The 21,793-nt window shown below is 51.6% G+C and overlaps 1 protein-coding gene across 1 annotated transcript in view; it reads right to left on the reverse strand.

Annotated features, from left to right (window-relative positions):
- SMTNL1 (smoothelin like 1) overlaps positions 1 to 21,793 on the reverse strand; it is a 115,701-nt gene that overhangs the window by 44,025 nt on the left and 49,883 nt on the right. The window contains exon 2 of the mRNA XM_078646377.1: positions 7,504 to 7,834. Coding sequence (XP_078502503.1) covers positions 7,504 to 7,834 — 331 coding nt within the window. The remainder of the gene's footprint in view (positions 1 to 7,503; positions 7,835 to 21,793) is intronic.

Here is a 21,793-nt window from a genome sequence, read left to right on the forward strand (position 1 = left end):
GTGTCTCTTAAGTGCTCCTTGCTGACCCACACATATGCACAGCTCCCCATGTGTCTCTTAAGTGCTCCTTGCTGACCCACACTTATGCACAGCTCCCTGTGTGTCTCTTAAGTGCTCCTTGCTGACCCACACATATGCACAGCTCCCCGTGTGTCTCTTAAGTGCTCCTTGCTGACCCACACATATGCACAGCTCCCCGTGTGTCTCTTAAGTGCTCCTTGCTGACGCACACATATGCACAGCTCCCCGTGTGTCTCTTAAGTGCTCCTTGCTGACGCACACATATGCACAGCTCCCCGTGTGTCTCTTAAGTGCTCCTTGCTGACCCACACATATGCACAGCTCCCCATGTGTCTCTTAAGTGCTCCTTGCTGACCCACACATATGCACAGCTCCCCATGTGTCTCTTAAGTGCTCCTTGCTGACCCACACTTATGCACAGCTCCCCGTGTGTCTCTTAAGTGCTCCTTGCTGACCCACACATATGCACAGCTCCCCATGTGTCTCTTAAGTGCTCCTTGCTGACCCACACATCTGCACAGCTCTACCCATGTGTCTCTTAAGTGCTCCTTGCTGACCCACACATATGCACAGCTCCCCATGTGTCTCTTAAGTGCTCCTTGCTGACCCACACATATGCACAGCTCCCCGTGTGTCTCTTAAGTGCTCCTTGCTGACCCACACATATGCACAGCTCCCCATGTGTCTCTTAAGTGCTCCTTGCTGACCCACACATATGCACAGCTCCCCGTGTGTCTCTTAAGTGCTCCTTGCTGACCCACACATATGCACAGCTCCCCGTGTGTCTCTTAAGTGCTCCTTGCTGACCCACACATCTGCACAGCTCTACCCATGTGTCTCTTAAGTGCTCCTTGCTGACCCACACATATGCACAGCTCCCCGTGTGTCTCTTAAGTGCTCCTTGCTGACCCACACATATGCACAGCTCCCCGTGTGTCTCTTAAGTGCTCCTTGCTGACCCACACATATGCACAGCTCCCCGTGTGTCTCTTAAGTGCTCCTTGCTGACCCACACATCTGCACAGCTCTACCCATGTGTCTCTTAAGTGCTCCTTGCTGACCCACACATATGCACAGCTCCCCGTGTGTCTCTTAAGTGCTCCTTGCTGACCCACACATATGCACAGCTCCCCGTGTGTCTCTGAAGTGCTCCACGGTGACCCACACATATGCACAGCTCCCCGTGTGTCTCTGAAGTCCTCCTTGCTGACCCACACATATGCACAGCTCCCCGTGTGTCTCTGAAGTGCTCCACGGTGACCCACACATATGCACAGCTCCCCGTGTGTCTCTGAAGTCCTCCTTGCTGACCCACACATATGCACAGCTCCCCGTGTGTCTCTGAAGTCCTCCACGGTGACCCACACATCTGCACAGCTCCCCGTGTGTCTCTTAAGTGCTCCTTGCTGACCCACACATATGCACAGCTCTACCCATGTGTCTCTGAAGTCCTCCACGGTGACCTACAAACCTGCACAACCCTCCCCGTGAGTCTCTTAAGTGCTCCACAGTGACCCACACATCTGCACGGCCCTCCCCGAGTGTGTCTCTGACATGCTTCTCATTGACCCACCGCAACCATCCACACAAGTCAACAGTGCTCAGCAGCCCTTGAAGTAAGTAAAATGGAACTCCTACAGCCTAACTATTAATCAAAGTATGTCCTAACGCTGCCAGACTCAATAACAACCTGGGGAATGATGCCGGTGACAAATTAAGGAAGTTGAAATTGCCAGGTTCTTAGTTTTTACCTAAATAGACTATAACAGGAGGTTTCTCGAATACGCAATGGGAGGGTTTCGAAAGCTGGGTTGACGGTCAAGGGTTCTTCCTCCTGGTTGTCATGACTTCATCTTAGGGACCACTGCTTGGCGCAGAGAGGCAGATTGGTGGGGTCGGGTAGTATGGGAACTTCTTTCTGACAAAGGCTGGAGCTATGCTGATGTTAATATTGGAAATAACGATACCAGTGCATATCATGATATAGGTACATATAGTAACAAACTTGGATCTCCGTTTTTTAAGTGACCGGATATGACCTTCCCCTCAACACCGAGTCAGAAGTACGTGGTTAGGCAGGCCTAGTGACCTCGGCCTGAAGCAACTGATTGACAGATTTCAGGGGGGTGACATGTAACACTTAGACAAATGCACAAACAAGAAAACTCAGAGCGGTTCCACAAATAGGCAGTGAAACTACAATGGTCGTAGGAGCTTGGCCACAAATAAAGTTGCGTCCACGCAAGGTCAAGACCCACCTGCGCTTCTTATCAAGTCACCAGATTTATGGCTCAGTGACTAGGCCCACATCTCTGTCTCCAAAGGAATGTGGAAATGACTTTATGTCGCTTCACGTTATGTATGAATGTGTAGAATGCAGCAGGCATTGAAAGAGGAAAAAATGAGGAGTAATGAAAACATTTCTCCTCGTTGCGCCTTGCTACACCACCCCCAGGGTAGCGTTCACACGCATCTCCAGATTAACGATTCCTCGTAAATCTGGAAATGTGTCTTGTTCCATGGGCGTTGCGTGGGAACACCCACAGCAACACCCATGGAACACCCCTTCAACGCAAAGGGCTGCGTGTAAAGGGGCCATGCCAGTGCAGAGCGTCCAGATGAGCTCTGAGAGGGGCCCGTATGGGGATGTTGAGAATAGGGTGAGGAGAAGGCGGGTTCCTGATTCCTGTACTATCTCCAAATTCAGCAGAAAATGGTTAGGAGTCCCCAAGATGAAGGGAGTTCCCGATGTCAAGCCGGGAGGAGAGGGGATTCGGCACCACTATTTTACAGGAGGGAGTTGAACTAATGGCAACATTATATGTACCTTCGAAGTGTTCGAACATATGAGAGCCACGTGACTCGTATGAACAGAAAAGGGAAGTTTGTCATCGAACGTTTTTGGCAGAGGTCACCGGTGCTGGAAGAACACCGATATCCTGTGGTGTCGCGACCAGTGCTTGTTGAATGAGATGTGGGGAATGGGCAACTGAGCTCTGTCACTAGGACAAACAGATCAGAAAGAGGATTCTTTGAAGCAGTGGTTATGGGTTTGTCGTAGGAGACCCTGGCAGTGTTGAGGACCTGTTTGTAGTTGTGGAGAGCAATTCTAAGGCAAGCTTTGGGTTTCTCAAGAGAGATCTGCACAAACTCTCCCTGACATTATGGTAAAGGAAAAGAGACAAGCGGAATAACCAGAAGAAAAATCCAACAGATGTTCCAGCTGCTGGAATTAGAAATCAGGGGCAAAAATAGTAACTAGGGGCAAAGAACTTGAGAAACAAGAAGGAAACAAATGTGTGGCGACTAATCCATAATCTGAAAATATGCAAATTCCTCTTATATGTGCAGCAAACAGGAGGTGACATCACAGAAAGGACTCAACTCCATCTTGGATTGGGAACTGCTACTAACATCCTATCGACAGACCACCATCTTGAAAATGGTGGTTTATGAGGTGTCTCCACACACCCTTTATCCTGTCATGCCCTCAACGATGAAGGTGCCTCTTGCTCTGTGTGGCATTATTAGGCGGGCACGTCTCAACAAAGATGCACGTCGGTCCTCCCAATTGCCTTTTAGGTGCAGGAACAACCCGAGACGCCCCTGGGGTACGGCCGTCTATGGGCTCAATGATGTATTGTTTCAGAAGACTGTTCATTCGAGCTTCAGCTTGTCGTGGATGTTGTACAAGATGCACCTAAAATCCTAGGCCACAAGACTAATAGATTCATCAAGACGTACTCTGATGTAAGGGTCTGTAAGTTTTCATAAATCTTGGATTACTTTAAGGAACTGATTCCCAACATCGTCTTCTACGGATGAGGCGACTCTTGCGTAGAGTCCCTCGATTACCTGCCGCGACCCAATTTAACAGCTCACCTGAAATAAAGCAAGACGCCAAGTGAGCATCCACTTTAAAAGCACAGACATCAAAGCCACCACGATGACGTCCTCCAGACAGTGTGTGTTAAAGTAACATTTACAGGGCAAGGACCACTAGAGCCATCAACGTAAATCCTTACTCTGGCTGGATTGAGTTTGATATTTTAATCTATAAATCAAAAGGGGGGAGGAAGAGATCAATGTTTACAGAGGTCCTACACCTCTGCTCCTCCCAAAGATTAACTCAATAGTTATCAAGGTCGGGGTAGTTCCTCATTGGCCAGGTGGTCACAGGGGGTCGAACCACGTGGGTGTTAGAGCTGTCATGGGGAGACCTAAATGTCAGATCTTGGTGCCCTCACACACCTGGCAGGGTGTCGTGCTTCATCCTTGGGCGCTCCTCGTCAGGCCGGCGCTGCAATGTCTGACAGGCCTGGGGGCTCTTTGTCGGAGATCTTTTGATCCTAAAACCCAGTTTGGGTGAATGGATGTGAGTGGGCTTTACGAGAGTGTAATCAGTGAAAAAGTGAGAGGTGTCTAAAATAGGCTCTGGTATCCATGGAACAATTATTTATAAGGAAAGGGTTCCACGACTAAGTAAAAACAGTGGTGCTATTGTGTGGTCTCTATGTACCTACATAGCTGTTAACAGAGTGAGGTTAACATGTTTCGTGCCTGGGGAGCCAAAGGGTCGGGCGGCACTTCGTCAGGACCAAAAATATAGTGACTTGGTGCCCTCTCAGGGGCATGAGACCTCCTTTCTAATAAAGGATGGTCACTCAACGTTACTGTACTGCACCTGGTGATTGCAGACCAACAATTCCACCCCAAGGTGAGCAGAGTAATGCTCCTTAGGCAAGTTGGAGGGTTCCGGACAAACAGCGGACACTTGCGAGGTGCTCGGGACACTGCCGTGTGACCTACCCGCCTCCAAAGAGCCTGGATTTTCTTAGGCATGTGTGCCAACTCTTTATCAGTCAAAACACTGATGGTGGCGCCTGGGTCAACCGAGAAAGGAACCCTGACCCCAGTTACATGGCTCTCAAGCTCCAGTTGATGGGGATGTTCATCGTGTTCGGGGAGGATACTGCTCCCGAGGAGAAGACCTTTGTGACGCGTGGATTGTCCTATTTTGGAGATGATGAACATTTGATTACATTGTTTTCCGGTGCTGTGACTTCCCTGGTCCTACTTTTGGCGCCAGATGCATTTCTGATCCACTGAGATAATACTGACACTCATGAAAACTGCCTCGTAACTTACTACACGCCACCAAAGAATCATGATTCACCTCGTCTTAGGATCCTCGTAGATATAGGGCCATATTTTCGACTTGTTTGCGTCGCTCTTGCACCACGCAACGTGGTGCAAGAGCGACGCAAACCTTCAGTCGGATTTTTTAAACCATGCAAAGCCACTTTGCGTGTCTCTGAGTAGCTCCAAAAATCTGGAGTGACACAACGTAGCGCAGCACAGTTTGCTGCAGTGAGTTACTGCGTCCTGGGAAGGCGTTCCTTGGGAGTTGTATGGAAGTTCCCACACAACTCCCATGGTTTTTGACGTATTCCCGGATTTGCAAGACCATGTCAACCTTGGAATGCACCTCCCTTGGTGAGGCGAAACAGGGAGAAATATCTTTATCTCCCTTCATTACTTCCTCTTTCTATATGTGCCGCAGAAAGAGGAAAAATGCCTCTATGGATTGTTTTTGTGCAGGAAGGCGCCCTCTCTGAACAGAACAATCCTGCAGGCAATTCAGGCGCCCTTGCACCAGGGTGCAAGCATTGGTGCTAGACAGACAAAAGGGTGCCAGCACAGGGGGAACATCGGGAATGTGCAATATGACTTAAATGCGGTGCTTTCCTGCCCTTTCCCAGTGATGCGAGGTGCTGCTCCCCTGCGCTGTGCCTCTGTGTCATCAATATGCCCCAGAATTCTTAAATTCACAATGCTTGATGCACTAGAGGGCTTATTTACAAGCCCATTGCGCCGCCGTGGTGGCGTCACTTTTATTGATGCACCAGCAGTGCAATGGGCTGCCCCATATTTACAAGGCCACGTAAAGTCGCAATGCGTGACTTTTCATGGCCAAGTAAATATGTTTCCCTTTCACTCATAACTCTACGTGAAAGGGACGTATTTTATACACCTGGGAATGCGTCAGAATCATACGCCTCCACGCGTAAGGACTGGACTGTTCCCATGAGGCACAGGGTCAGACTGATTTGCCTATGGCCATGTCCGAACTGGGGTGGCAGAGTGGGCTAAAGAACGGTGATGGATTAAACCCTGATCTGTTGACTGGGTGTGAGTGTTTGATTGGTTCAGATGCTCCGTCCATCACCACCCCCTTTTGTACCGCTTTTGGCCGCCATAAGTGTGGCAGGGTATGCTCAGACGTGAGTCCCTTGCTCACTTTGCCCCTGGATTCAAGCAAGCCGGGCTGAAGACGGCTGGAATGCCAGAAACCGGTCCTCGGAAGCTTGTTTCCAGTCCAGGGAAGACATGGCTTGGCAGTTCGGGCTGGACTGTTCCCATGAGGCACAGGGTCAGACTGATTTGCATATAGCCATGTCTGAACTGGGGTGGCAGAGTGGGCTCAAGAACGGTAATAGATCAAACCCTGATCTTTTGACTGGGTGTGAGTGTTTGATTGGTTCAGATGCTCCGTCCATCACCACCCCCTTTTGTACCGCGTAAGGAGGCGCAACGAGGAGAAATACTTTCATTTCTCCTTGTTTTTTTCTTCTTTCTATGCATGCTTCAAAATGCCTTTACTGGTTGCATTTGTGCAGGCAGATGTCTCTTCCTGCACAAAAACAATCATCCAAGCAGCACAGGCACGCTTGCAAAATGATGCAAGGTTGTCTGCGCTGGTGCATGGCTGATGTTTGTGCGCCGGCGCAGGGGAGAAGGACAGCAATGCACCATGTCTTGTAAATGCGGCGCATTCCTGCCATTTTATGTTGACGCAGGGCATGAGGCTGCTCATATGTAAAATGGTGGCAGCACCAAAGCCCGCTTCCTGTCCTTATGTCCTGAAGCGCCTGCACTGGAAGTCTTACTATTACCTAAAGTGCGTCACTGCACCCCACATTTCACCACAGCGCTCCACATTTCACCACAGTGGCCCACATTTCACCACAGTGCTCCACATTTCACCGCAGCACGCTACACACAGTTGGACCAATTCACAGAATGAACTTAAGACTCAATCCTAAACTTACTACTCTTTTGGTATTCACAGAATGAACTTACTACTTTTGGTATTCACAGAAGTTAGGATTGTGTCTTAAGTTTGTCTTAAGACAGACTTAAGACAGACTTAAGTTAGGATTTTGTCTTAAGTCTGTCTTAAGTCTGTCTTAAGTCTGTTTTAAGACTAACTGAAGACAAAATCCTAACTTCTGTGAATACCAAAAGTAGTAAGTTCATTCTGTGAATGCCAAAATAGTAGTAAGTTTAGGATTGAGTCTTAAGTTCATTCTGTGAATCGGGACCAGTGATCCCCACTTCTTCACAGCTCTCCACACTGCTCGCTCTCTCTGTTGTACCAGGTATGTTCATCTCTCGCGTTCTCTGGACTCCTCCCCTCACCTGGCTGTGTCTCTCCTGTCTTCAGTGCCCCCTCCACCACCTCGGGGCTTCCAGGGCCTTCCTCGAGGGAGGTCTCAGGAGATCCTGCCTCCTCCTGAGGGGGCTTCTCTGCTCCCCTCTCCTCTTCAACTGGGCTGGAGATCTGGTCACCAGGGCTCGAGGGGTCCTCAGCAGAGTCGGGCTTCTCCTCGGCTGGGCTGGGGGGCTCCTCGGCTGGGCTGGGGGTCTCCTCGGCTGGGCTGGGGGGCTCCTCGGTTGGGCTGGGGGGCTCCTCGGCTGGGCTGGGGGGCTCCTCGGCTGGGCTGGGGGTCTCATCCGCAGTGTCCTGGGTCTGGAGGAGAGACAAGAGGTGTTAGGCAAGAGGTGGCAGGGGTGGAGAGACAAGAGAGAGAAAAGGCATGGATTAAATTGCTTCTAATCTCATGCTTAGTTTGTAACTTAATAAGGGGCATATTTACAAGGGGATTTTGCCACCAGAACAGCACTTTTACCAACGTTCCGGTGGCGCGGTGCCCTTCTCCATATTTACAAAGTGGCAATAAGCCTCAGAAAATCCTTTGAAAACCGTGCATTGTTTTTCTATTTTAATTACAAATTAAACAAATGTATAAAGAAAAACTGTCCTCTTTCTATGCACACTGCCACTTTTGATGCTACGGTCCTTTGTTTCTGTTAAGGCACTTTCATTATAAAAACAATAGAAGGGGCAGTTAATTTACCATGAAGAAGGCTGTTCTGGCCGAAACATGTCGGTGTTAACTTTGATTTAATAAACGGACTTAATTGCACCGGCGAGCACAGCTTTTTTTCTGCAAGAAATACTTGATGAATGGATTGCGAGAGGACTTGTGCTCTCAGCCCAGCACCCACCCCGCCAGGCAAAGCAGCGAGGCTTACAAAAGACGCGAATATTACGGGGCATATTATCAAGAACGGCATTAAAAATTATCGCCGGTTTAGCGGCAGAAAACTGCGGCTCTCACAGTCTTACTGTCCTTGAGAATTCCAATAGAAGCCCATGTTCTGGTGTGAACCTGGACTTCTATTGGAATTCTCCAGGGCATATTATCAAGCCCATTATCAAAACTGCCGCTAAACCAGCGATAATTTTAACGCCGTCCTTGATAATATGCCCCTACATTTTTTATATCTTTAACTATTTCCTAATGTTTTCCTTTCCTTTCTTTTGTTTCATTGTTCCTATTAAAATGTGATATGTTACTTAACCTAGGCATGGTCATTGAAATTAAATGTATTTCTTCTTGCATAGTTGGCTTATTTTTTCCTACTCCCAACATGAACTTTCTCCAACATTTACCTTCCTCACTCAGGCCAAGCTTTCAACGTTGAGCAAAGGTCGCCCTCACTAATACCTACTTATCTCTTTAGAGTGGCCAGGGGGTTATTGGCCTGCAGACCAGTTTCTGACACACACATGAACTTTCACTGCCTTCCACAGGAGATTTTGATAAAATAAATAGCCATTACCTTCTACTTTTCTGGCACATGCTGCCTCATAAAGTAGTGTTCTTCCATGAACATGTTCGCCCTGTTTTTTCTGGGCGTGGCCTATCACAAGCCGGAGAGCCCCCGAGGCTCAGGGTCTCACCTACCCCGAAAGGGTGTACTCAACACAAATATCCTAAAATGTCTCATCCCCCAGGAAGGCCGGTGTCTTGCTCGCTGTTACCAAATATGTGGGGGCAGATTTACAAGCCCCCTGCGCCACCAGTACGTCACTTTTTGTGACGTACTGCTGGAGTATTTCACTGCACTGTAATTATGGCCCCTTTACACGCAGCACTTTGCGTAAAAGGCGTGTTCCATGGATGTTGCTGTGGGTGTTCCCATGCAACACCCATGGAACAAGACACATTTCAAGATTTACGCGAAATCGTAAATCTGGAAATGTGTCAGTATGCTACGCCACCCTAAGGGTGATGTAGCGAGGCGCAACGAAGAGAAATGTATTGATTTCTCCTCGTTATTTCCTCTTTCAATGCGTGCTGTATTCTACAGCACGCATTGAAAGAGGAAAATGCCTGAAGTGACTGTTTTCGTGCGGGAAGGGGCACCTTCCTGCACAAAAATAAAATCTCCCCATGACGCTGGCATCCTTGCACCATGGTGTATGCCTGCGCCTGCGCATGGCAGCTGTTTTTTTGCACCACTGTAGGGGAGAGCACAAGAATGCGACATATTATTTTAAATATGTCGCATCCCTGTGCTCTGAAAGTGACTCAGTGCGGCGCAGCCAAATGGCTTGCGGAATGCACGGAGTCACTTTCTCGTAAATCTGCCCCGTGGTTCTCAAAGCCTCTACCATCTTCTCTACCTTGAGTTAATCTTAACGTAGCCCACCTGAGCACCTCAAACACTTATCAATTATTAAATAGGGTCACTTTATATCAAACACATGCAAAGCTGCTGCATTCCACACTCTCTTTCATTAAGCACAAGCTTCACGGGTGTGTCACTTTTAAAATGGGAAAAAGTGATGCACTGACGGCGCAAGAGGCTTGTAAATAAGCCCCACAAGATCTTTCACGCAGCCTTCTCTATAAGTGAAATCCTGATTCACAAAGTCTGAGTGTGGCAGGTGAATTGTTTTATGCATTTAATATAGTATTCCAAAAGGCTTGGAAAAGCTGACTTTGGGTGCCCTTAAACTAACACCACCTTCAGCCGAATCCTTTGTTTGCTAAACACATGGAACAAATAGGCCAGATGTAGAAGCTTTATTTCAACTATGTACATCTTGATTTGTAAAAATGTCTCTTTGATTAGTTAAAAGACTAGTCCAAGACATCTACCATTTTAGTTTTTAGTTGGAGCGCTCATCAGAACATGATCTTCAAAACAGATGACTCTGGGAATTCCCTTGAGAGATATGACAGGCTTGCGGCCAGTCTAAGTGGTATTACCACAGTTTCAAAAGTGTATTTATGCTGTCTATAATTGTATTTCATAATATGCAGGTGTTAAATAGAGCGTGCCTAACATCTCCACTTTTTCACAAAGTTTACAGCATTTAATCTATATCGCATGATGAGTACCAAATCAAGCATGTCCTACTGTCATGGGCCCTAAAATCTACACATATTCTCAAGCTTCCCTCAGCTTCCACACCATGCAGACCGGGGCAGCCGTACAGAAGATTCTATCACTTCAACAATTCCTTCTCTGTGGAATGTGTCTATCTCGAGCTAATGGTTCGAAGACCCCCATAGGTACCCTCTTTAACTTGAGCACAAATGGCCTAACACCTCTATTAAGGGCTATTCTGTGGAGGAATCAGTTAACTCTCCTATCTTTCTAATTAAGACTCTCAGAACGATAGAAAATAAATATGTGTTGGTGCTTCTTAAACAATATTATTTAATAATCAACTTGATGATGCTCAATTTTTTGCTTGCAGTAGAATTATCTTTTGAGCTAGTCCTGTTAGGATTTTAAACTTACGCCTTTTAATTACATGCTGACATTTGCAATGACCGCATAATGCACTGAGCTATTTACCTGCATGTTGCACATGGATCTCAGCAACAAACCCAATAACAAATGCATGAACTCACTGTAGGAACTTTTTCCGAAGTCCATGGGCATGCTGTGGTTACTGGGTTCAGATTGTGTCAATAAGAGCCTTTCACCACTCTGTCCGGGCGTTTAACGTTAGTAATGACTCCAAAGCTGAGCAATATGTACACCCCTTTAGTACCTGACCCTCAGGAGAGTAAAGTCAAGCAGACTTACTAAGGGAGGTGGTGAGGGTTTAGAGATTCAGAACTCTTTAAGCTAACCAATAAAAGTCAGTAATTAAATGCCCAACCAGTACTTGTTGATTGGCTCTGGTTGTATTTCCCTCTTCGTTAGAGTAGGCTTCATTCTCATAACCCTCCTCACAGCCGTGGAGTGGCCACTCTACCACCCGAGGGCTCTTGGTGCCTCGATGGCGGGCTCGCTGGGGCCGTGGCCGCGGCTGGTCCGGTACCACGTGTCTGTGACGTGATGGGCCCAAGATGGCGTCGGGCCTGGAATGAGGGTCCGAGGTGGGCACCGGACCGGTAATGCTGGGGCGGCCCGAGGGTGTCGTGTCAGTGGTTGTTGGCCGCCGGGTGGCGGATCTGGTGGTTTGGAGGGCGTGCAGAGGTGTGCCCGAGGCCGACCCAGGCTGGATGGAGGGCCGATGTCGTTCGGGGCCCGCCATGCAGGAGGGGTAGGACCACGCCACGAGGCCGGGTCCAACAGGCGTCCCCCCCCAGCTGAAGGCAGGGGAGAGTCACCCATCTTCTTGGGGATTCTCCTCGCCAAGGCGGAAGGATCTGGAGAGGCCGTCAGCGTTGGCGTGGTCGTTGCCAGGGCGATGCTCCACGGTGAAGTTCATCCCTTGGAGGGAGATGGACCAACGTAGCAACTTCGGGTTCTCGCCCCGCATCTGCATCAACCACCGCAGGGGCCGGTGGTCGGTCTGTACTCGGAAGTGGGTGCCGAAGAGGTAGGGCCGGAGCTTCTTTAGGGCCCACATGACGGCGAATGCTTCCCTCTCGATGGTGCTCCATCGTTGTTCTTGGGCCAGCAGGCTCCGGCTGATGAAGGCCACAGGAAGGTCAACTCCGTCAGGGTTCATTTGGGACAGTACGGCCCCAATGCCATGTTCCGAGGCGTCAGTTCGGACGATGAACTCTCGGCTTTAGTCGGGGGCCTGGAGCACCGGGGCGGTGCACATGGCAGTCTTTAGGGTCTCAAAGGCTACTTGGCACTCGGGGGTCCAGTGCACCTTCGGGGGTAGTCTCTTGGAGGTTAGTTCTGTGAGGGGCCCCACAATGCTACCGTAGTCCTTTATGAACCGCCGATAGTATCCGGTGAGCCCCAGGAAGGCTCAGACGGCGGTCTGGATGACGGGGGGCTCCCAGGCCCGGATGGCGTCGATCTTGGGTTGAAGGGGAGCCACTTGGCCGCTCCCCACTTGGTGTCCCAGATAGGTCACGGACCCTTGACCGATCTGGCACTTGCTGGCTTTTATTGTTAGTCCGGCCCGTTGGAGGGCCGTCAGGACCTTCCAGAGGTGGGTCAGGTGCTCGTCCCAACAGAGGCTGTACACCGCAATATCGTCCAGATAGGCAGCACTGAACTCTTCCAGCCCTGCCAGCACCCGGTTCACTAGTCTCTGGAAGGTGGCGGAGCATTCTTCATGCCGAACGGCATCACGTTGAAGTGGAAGTGGCCATCGGGGGTCGAGAAAGCGGATCGTTCTTGTGCCCCTGGCATGAGGCCGATTTGCCAGTATCCGGCCGTGAGGTCGAAGGTGTTGAGGTACCTGGCGGCCCCCAGGCGATCGATCAGCTCATCCGCTCGGGGAATGGGATGGGCGTCGGTCCTGGTGACGGCATTCAGTCCCCGGTAGTCGACACAGAACCGCAGCTCCGGGGACACTCCGGGGGCGGCGGCCTTCGGGACCAGGACGACGGGACTGGCCCATGGACTGTCTGAAGGTTCGACTACCCCTAGAGCTAGCATCTTGGAAACTTCGGTGTGGATGCAGGCCCGGACTCGGTCGGGGATTCGGTAGGCTCGGTGCCGCACGGGCGGACTGTCCCCGGTGTCGACATCGTGAACACACCACTGGGTGACTCCGGGGGTGAGGGAAAATAAGTTTGCAAATTGACCCAGCAGTTTCTGGCAGTCCTGGCGCTGTTTGGGTGTCAGTGCGGGAGAGAGGGAGACTCCCTCGACGGAGCCATCTTTCTCGGAGGTGCTCAGGAGGTCTGGTAGAGGCTCGGAGTCGTCCTCTGCTCCGTCATCGGTAGCCAACAACAGGCTCAGTTCGGTGCGGACAAAGTGGGGCTTGAGCCGGTTGGCGTGTAGGACCCGGAGGGGGTTCTGGAGGGACTCCATGTCCACTAGGTAGGTGACGGGGCTCTTGCGCTCCACCACTTTGAAGGGCCCCGTCCATTTGTCCTGGAGGGCGCCGGGGTCGACCGGGGACATGACCCAGACCTGCTGGCCCGGCTCGAATTCAATGGACGAGGCATTTTCATCATACCAGCGCTTCATCTCCTCTTGACTGGCCTTCAGGTTGGTTTCGGCCAGTTCCCAGAACTTCCGAGTCTGGTTGAGGAGAGTCAAGAGGTATCGGAAAACATCGGGCGGAGCATCGGAGGCGGCCAGCTCCCAGCCTTCCTTGACCAGGCTGAGGGGGCCTCGCACCGGGTGGCCATATAATAGTTCAAAGGGGCTGAACCCCAGGGACTTCTGGGGTACCTCCCGGTAGGCGAACAGGAGGCAGGGCAGCAGAACGTCCCATTTGCGCCGGAGGGGCTCTTCTAGGCCCTTGATCATTCCTTTCAGGGTCCTATTAAATCGCTCCACTAGTCCATTCCCTTGAGGGTGATACGGGGTGGTGAACGTATACGCGACCCCGCACTGTTGCCACAGGGACCGCATATATTTCGATATATAGTTTGTGCCCCGATCACTGACGACCTCTCGGGGGAAGCCGACTCGGGAGAAGATCCCCATTAGCGCCCGGCCCACTATGGGGGCGGTGATAGTCTGGAGGGGGATAGCTTCTGGGTAGCGGGTGGCATGGTCCACCAGGACGAGGATGAAGCGGTGCCCCTGGGAGGTTGGAGGATCCAGGGGCCCCACGATGTTGATCCCTACTCGCTCGAAGGGAGTGGTCACCACGGGAAATGGTTGGAGTGGGGCCTTGATTTTCCCCCCACTCTTTCCGCTGGCTTGGCAGGTCGGACAGGTTTGGCAGTGGTTGTACACATCGCGGCGCATCTTCGGCCAATAAAAGTGGGTCACCAGGCGGCTGTAGGTTTTGTCCTGCCCCAGGTGTCCGGCGAGGGGCACATCATGTGCCAGGTTTAAGAGAAAGTCTCTGAAGTGGAGGGGGACGACTAGCACTCGGCCCGCCCCCAGCTCGGCGATCTTCTGTTCACTGTACAGGAGGTCCTGGTCCCAATAGACCCAGTGGGACCCCGAGGAGTCTCCTGTGGCTTGCATGGCGGCTTGTTGTCGGAGTCCCTCAAGGGAAGGACATGTCTTTTGTTCCCGACGGAACTGCTCGCGGGTGGGGCCCCCTTCTTGGCGCCACTGGGCTAGTTCGGGAAGGGGCCCGAGCTCGGGAAGTTCTTCATGGCGGGGGCCCTGCGGCCCCAGGTCGGGTTCGGCCGTGGCAGTGGCGGGTGGCGGAGGTGCCGGCCATTCAGGTTCTTCGGGCAGATTGTCTTCGGTTGGGACGGCGTCCCGGGTGGACATGGATCGGGTCGTTACGCAAACCCATTCAGGAAGGCCTAGCATCCCCAGATGCTCTCTTCTCTCGATCTGTGCCCAGGGGGAACTTTCCAGGTCGTTCCCTAGGAGGCAGTCCACCGGGGCATCGTCTCGGACGGTGACTTTCAGCAGGCCGGACACTCCTCCCCACTCGAAGGGGATGCGGGCCATCTGGCACAGGCTCTCGGAATTGTCCGCGGACCGGACAGGGCACAGAACGTGGGGCAAGATTTGTTCTGGGGTCACCAGATGGCAGCGGACGGCGGTTATGCTGGCCCCCGTGTCACGGAGAGCCTCGGCCCGACGTCCGTTAATGGTGACCCACTGGTGGTACTTCTGGGTGTTGACCGGAATCTGGTCTCGGGGGATCATGTCTTTGTCGCCCAGGGAGGCGAGGCACATGGCCGCGGACTCCCATTCTTCTGGTTCCATAGGGACCTCTTCTTCTTCATCCTTTTCTGCGCTTAGGACAGCTGCAGTGATTTGTCGACCGGGGGGCCCGGTGGTGCCGGGCCGCTGGTTCATGGGGCAGAGAGGATCATTGGCATAGTGACCCAGCCGTTGGCATCTGTGGCACGTAACGTTGGGGCGTGGCCCCGGTCGGGCTGGAGGGGCCCCCCTCGGGCTGGAGGCTGGTATAGAGGAGGCGGGCGAAGACCCCGGCGGGAGGTCTCGGCCTCGGCTGATGCCAGACCCGCCGCCTCGCGGCCGTTGGTTCCCCGGGGAGCCTCGTCCGTATTCTCCTGTGGTGTTCCGGTGGACGCGGTTGCTCGCCCACCGATCTGCTTCGACCGCTAGCTTTCGCGGCTCGGTCAATTTGCTGTCGAGGAGGTGCTGTCGTAGTTCAATAAAGCAGTTGTTGGAGAGGTGCTCCCATAACATCAGGTCGACCAACTGCCGGTAGGTAGTGACCTGACTGCCTTTGACCCACCCCTCGAAGGCTCTGCTAAAAAAGTTCACATACTCTACCCAAGTGGTACCGGGGATTTTTTTACAGTCTCGGAACCTCTGCTGGTACATTTCGGGGGTGAGTCCGTAGCGCGTGAGTAGGGCCGTTTTCATGTGTTCATAGGAGGTCAGTTCGGTGTCAGGGAGTTTCAGCAGGGCGTCTCTCCCTTCGTTGCCGAACTTTCACCACAGGCCGGCGCCCCAATCCTTCAGGTTCAGAAAAGGGGGTGGTGATGAACAGAGTGCCTGAATTAAGCAGACCACTCTTACCCAGTCCAAAGATCAGGGCTTGATCCATCACCGTTTTTTAGCTCACTGCACCATCCCAGCTCAGAACTTGGCTATATGCAAATTAGTCTGTTCCTGTCCCAGTGCATGATGGGAACAGGGCAAACCAAACTACCAAGCCAATTCTTATACTGGGAAGGAAACAAGCTTCCGGGGACCGGTTTCTGCCATTTCAGGCGTCGTCGGCCCGGCTTGCTTGAATCCTGATGGTGCAATGGGCAAGGAACTCACATCTGAGTATACCCTTCCACGCTTATGGTGGACAAAATGATTAAGAAAAGGGGGTGGTGATGAACAGAGTGCCTGAATTAAGCAGACCACTCTTACCCAGTCCAAAGATCAGGGCTTGATCCATCACTGTTTTTTAGTTTACTGCACCATCACAGCTCAGAACTTGGCTATATGCAAATTAGTCTGTTCCTGTCCCAGTGCATGATGGGAACAGGGCAAACCAAACTACCAAGCCAATTCTTATACTGGGAAGGAAACAAGCTTCCGGGGACCGGTTTCTGCCATTTCAGGCGTCGTCGGCCCGGCTTGCTTGAATCCTGATGGTGCAATGGGCAAGGGACTCACATCTGAGTATACCCTTCCACGCTTATGGTGGACAAAATGATTCAGAAAAGGGGGTGGTGATGAACAGAGTGCCTGAATTAAGCAGACCACTCTTACCCAGTCCAAAGATCAGGGCTTGATCCATCACCGTTTTTTAGCTCACTGCACCATCCCAGCTCAGAACTTGGCTATATGCAAATTAGTCTGTTCCTGTCCCAGTGCATGATGGCAACAGGGCAAACCAAACTACCAAGCCAATTCTTATACTGGGAAGGAAACAAGCTTCCGGGGACCGGTTTCTGCCATTTCAGGCGTCGTCGGCCCGGCTTGCTTGAATCCTGATGGTGCAATGGGCAAGGGACTCACATCTGAGTATACCCTTCCACGCTTATGGTGGACAAAATGATTCAGAAAAGGGGGTGGTGATGAACAGAGTGCCTGAATTAAGCAGACCACTCTTACCCAGTCCAAAGATCAGGGCTTGATCCATCACCGTTTTTTAGCTCACTGCACCATCCCAGCTCAGAACTTGGCTATATGCAAATTAGTCTGTTCCTGTCCCAGTGCATGATGGGAACAGGGCAAACCAAACTACCAAGCCAATTCTTATACTGGGAAGGAAACAAGCTTCCGGGGACCGGTTTCTGCCATTTCAGGTGTCGTCGGCCCGGCTTGCTTGAATCCTGATGGTGCAATGGGCAAGGGACTCACATCTGAGTATACCCTTCCATGCTGAAATGCCAGAAACCGGTCCCCGGTAGCTTGTCTCCTTTCTGGTGAAGAATTGGCTTGGTAGTTTGGTCTGCCCTGTTCCCATGATGCACTGGGCCAGGGACAGACTAATTTGCATATAGCCAGGTTCTGAGCTGGGATGGGGCAGTGAGCTAAATAACGGTGATGGATCAAGCCCTGATCTTTGGACTGGGTAAGAGTGGTCTGCTTAATTCAGACACTCTGTTCATCACCACCCCCTTTTCTGAACCAATCCTTCAGGGGCACCCGATGGGCGGTCATGGCCACCTCGTAGGCTTTGAACCATTGCTGGATATCATCGTTCTTGTAGTATTCTTTGACTACATCTTTCGGTAGGTGAATCTTGGCGTCTACGGGAGGGGCCGCGGTCTTGGCCCCGGCCGCGCTATCTTCGTTGATCTTGGCCTTGATTTCTAGTTCTCTCAGGCCTCGTTCGTGTTCATATGCTAGTCGTTTTTCTTCGAGGTCACATTGTCTCCGTTTCTCTTCTAGATCCCCCTCCAGCCGTAGTTGCTCGAGGGCTATCTTTTTCTCCGCTAGCTGGAGTTCTCCGTCTAGCCGGAGTCGTGCAAGTTCCACTTCGTGTAGCCGGTTGCGCTCTCGTTCTCGAGCGTCTTCATAGATGAGGTCCGCGTTTAGTGTTGCGGTTCTTTCCCCCGTCGGGGGTGCGCTGGTTTCCTGTTGCCCGTTCGGGCCATTCTCCTCTTGGGGTGGTCTGTCTCGGGTTTCCACCCAGGCTTGTAGGGCCGATTTGAAGTCCTCTTTTGTGCTCAGGCCAGTGGTAGCGATACCCATGTCTTTACAGAATTGTTTTAGTTCTTTGTGGCTGTATTCTTCTATATTCTCTTTCTGGAATTCGGCAGGTAGGTTGGTTCCTTGGGGCGTCATGGTCTCTGTGTGTTTTTCCGTCGTAGCGGGTAGATCACTCTCTGTACGATTTTGCGTTGGCTCGGATCGCAGCGCCTGCCACCAATGTTAGAAAGGCGAACCCGGGGGAGGCAGAAGGTGTCTGACTGACCACCCCTAGGTCTACCCCTCCTTCAGAGAAGAGGACCGAGCGATGTCGAGAGGCCTCCGACGGGAGGGCCCTCTCCTAGAATCGTACAGCAGAGTAACCACACCACTCCAAATATACACCACTCGTAGGTAGAGTTTTCAATCTTTATCGGGCAATAAGTATCGTTTCAATATATACAGCAGATCCAGAGATCTGGAAAGTCTCGTAGCAAGGGGCAAGGTAGCGGGACAGTCTTATAGATGGTCGGTGGCAATGGGACCCTACGCACAGCTCTCAATCCTCGAGCTGGGGGGTTCCGGAAGGTTGGGCCGCGGCAGCGCCAGCAGGCTCCAGGATGGTTCGGCGAGCGTGGACCGCGGCAGCGCCAGCAGGTTCCGAGATGGATCAGCGAGTATGGACCGCGGCAGCGTCAGCAGGCTCCAAGATGATTCGGCGAGCGTGGACCGCGGCAGCACCAGCAGGTTCCGAGATGGATCAGCGAGTATGGACCGCGGCAGCGCCAGCAGGCTCCAAGATGATTCGGCGAGCGTGGACCGCGGCAGCGCCAGCAGGTTCCGAGATGGATCAGCGAGTGTGGACCGCGGCAGCGCCAGCAGGTTCCGAGATGGTTCAGCTAGGGTGGACCGCGGCAGCGCCAGCAGGTTCCGAGATGGTTCAGCGAGTGTGGACCGCGGCAGCGCCAGCAGGCTCCAAGGAGGTCACAGCAAAGATGGACCGCGGCAGCGCCAGCAGGCTCCAAGATGGTTCGGCGAAGATGGACCGCGGCAGCGCCAGCAGGCTCCAGGTAGAACAGCAAGGTGAGTTCGTCTCAGGGTCAGCCGCGACAGCGTCAGCAGGGCTTCTCGACTCCGGGACACAACTGCCGTCCTACTCCGGGGCTGGCCCAGATATAGGTCTGGAGTCCTTTGATGTCCGGACCCTCTCGCCTGGGGGTCAGAGGGGCCGGGATGATGGTGTCCAGACACCCAGCAGGGGGGTGGAGCCGGAGCCCAGGGAGGCCGGAGGGTGATCGAAACCAGGCATCCGGGGATGGTTGGAGAGCCACCAAAACTCCCCTCTCCTTGTCTCTGGTGGAGTGGCCACTCTACCACCCGAGGGTTCTTGGTGCCTCGATGGCGGGCTCGCTGGGGCCGTGGCCGCGGCTGGTCCGGGACCACGTGTCTGTGACGTGATGGGCCCAAGATGGCGTCGGGCCTGGAATGAGGGTCTGAGGTGGGCACCGGACCGGTAATGCTGGGGCGGCCCGAGGGTGTCGTGTCAGTGGTTGTGGGCCGCCGGGTGGCGGATCTGGTAGTTTGGAGGGCGTGCAGAGGTGTGCCCGAGGCCGACCCGGGCTGGATGGAGGGCCGATGTCGTTCGGGGCCCGCCATGCGGGAGGGGTAGGACCACGCCACGAGGCCGGGTCCAACAAGGTGAGAGTAGGATAAGGCATATTTGTGTGCAATAAAACTTTACGATGTCCTGTGCTTTGATCCTTAATCTTGATCAGCTAAAGGGCAGGAACTGGTTTAACAAGGTCAGCTTCAGGCAACAGGGTCAGTTAACTCAGGTCAAACAGGAGTCAGCGCGAACTGGAGCTAAGGTGTACATGTACTAGTTCAGCCACAGTTATCGGCCTATGTGAGGGCAAACACAAAATGGCTGCCATACACAAAATGGAACCCAAGGGTTCAGAACGAATTCGCTAAATACGTAGTGAATCCATCGGTCTAACGTGATGAAAACACTCATACTTGCCGCACTAACTAGTTACGGTTCGCTAATATCAAATTCGTAACGAAACCATGACCTTTATGAAACGGGTTCAGGATTCACGGAACCTCAGTCCCTCCTTTTGCCTTACATAGGCAATAACCTACACTCACGTCAATCTGAGTCCAGGTCTATATTCATCAGATCATCAAGATGTTGCTGGAGCATAATCCTATTACTTAGTACCTCTCTTGGGACAGGTCTCCTTGCACACGTAGTAGCACAGAGGCCACATATAGCAGGAGCGCACTGCACACAAAGACAGAACAGGAAAAGAATTGCTAAAGCCATCCCAATGATCATCAGAATCTTCCATCCCCAGGTCGATAACAGTTCCCAGAACCATCCAATCAACGACCAATCTCCTTTATCCACATTTATAGACTCAGAGATCTTATGTAACTTAGAAATGGCCTGGTATACTGTAGGAGCATTGTCTGGTATGAAAACGCAGCAACTCGATTGGATCACTTTACATACCCCACCTCGGTCCGCAAGTATGACGTCCAAAACCATTCGATTCTGTAATGTCATAAGGCGATCCGCTTGAAGCTCAGCGGTCAGATTACTAAGGGCACCAGCAGTTTCATTTATGGTGGATTCAACCACTCTTGTCAATTGCCGTAGGTTTCTACTGTTTGCCATAGGTCCCCAAAACGGTAGTAAACCCTTGAAAAAGTCTCCCACTTCTTGTCCCGTAGTATCTTCCTCACTGAAGACACCCCTAGCAACTCTCGTTCTGTGGTAATCTACAGCAGCAGTATACATAGGAGGCAACAAATATGCAACATAACATGTTCCCGAAAAATCAGGGGGCAACCATGTATATGCTCTATCATGGCAGACAAAATACGTGCCCTTAGCTGCTAAAAACGGTGGGGAAGTTTGGGACGCAAAGACATACGTCTGAGTACAAACACTCTTCCCTAACTGAGCTTTCGGATTCTTGCCTTTCCCTTGCAGACAAAAATGACCACGATGGGGTACAATCCAAATCGGAGGTGACCTTTTCCGTCTCTGCTTCTCACCCAGACTAATACTATATCCGGTTGCATTCCAACCAACATAAGCTAGTATCTCATCCTTGGGAATAGTCTTATACGTTTCGATATCTCTACTCATATCTGTAATTCCCTTCACCAAGGCTTTATTACTTGAGTTATCTCTCATGGAACGCAGGGGATAGACTTCAATTGCATAAATAAACATCGTCTGATATGCCCATACGGACCCATTGTAACTGAATGGCAAAACCAGATAAGGAATACCTCTATCCATAGTATGTGGCACAAGACCACACACCCAACAGTTAGTGGTGTTCACTACTAACTGGTGTTGATGGAGGAGTTGCACAAAGGAATTATTCACAAATTCCGACCTTCTAATTTGCTCGTGTTCAGGTAAAATATGAAAAGAATGTAAAGAAACAGTAGTAGGTATAGTCGTAGGTTGGAAAATGGGTGCAGAAATCAGTTGAAGAGAAAATACAAACCAACCCACCAAAGCTAACGTCATGCTAAAAAACATCAAAAGACATGTGATCAGAAAACATTTGCTATGCATAATTTTACACAGTTTCTTCTTAAAGTTCATTTTTTCAACGGCTCTCTCAATCTCAAAAAACTCCATCCTCTAACCGATGCTGTTCACGGCGGTTGGTTTTCTTCTGCTAAGGAATGCTTCTGTCAGCCCAGG

Source organism: Lissotriton helveticus, chromosome 1_1 (genome assembly GCF_964261635.1).
Source record: "Lissotriton helveticus chromosome 1_1, aLisHel1.1, whole genome shotgun sequence".
Classification (NCBI taxonomy): Eukaryota; Metazoa; Chordata; class Amphibia; order Caudata; family Salamandridae; genus Lissotriton; species Lissotriton helveticus.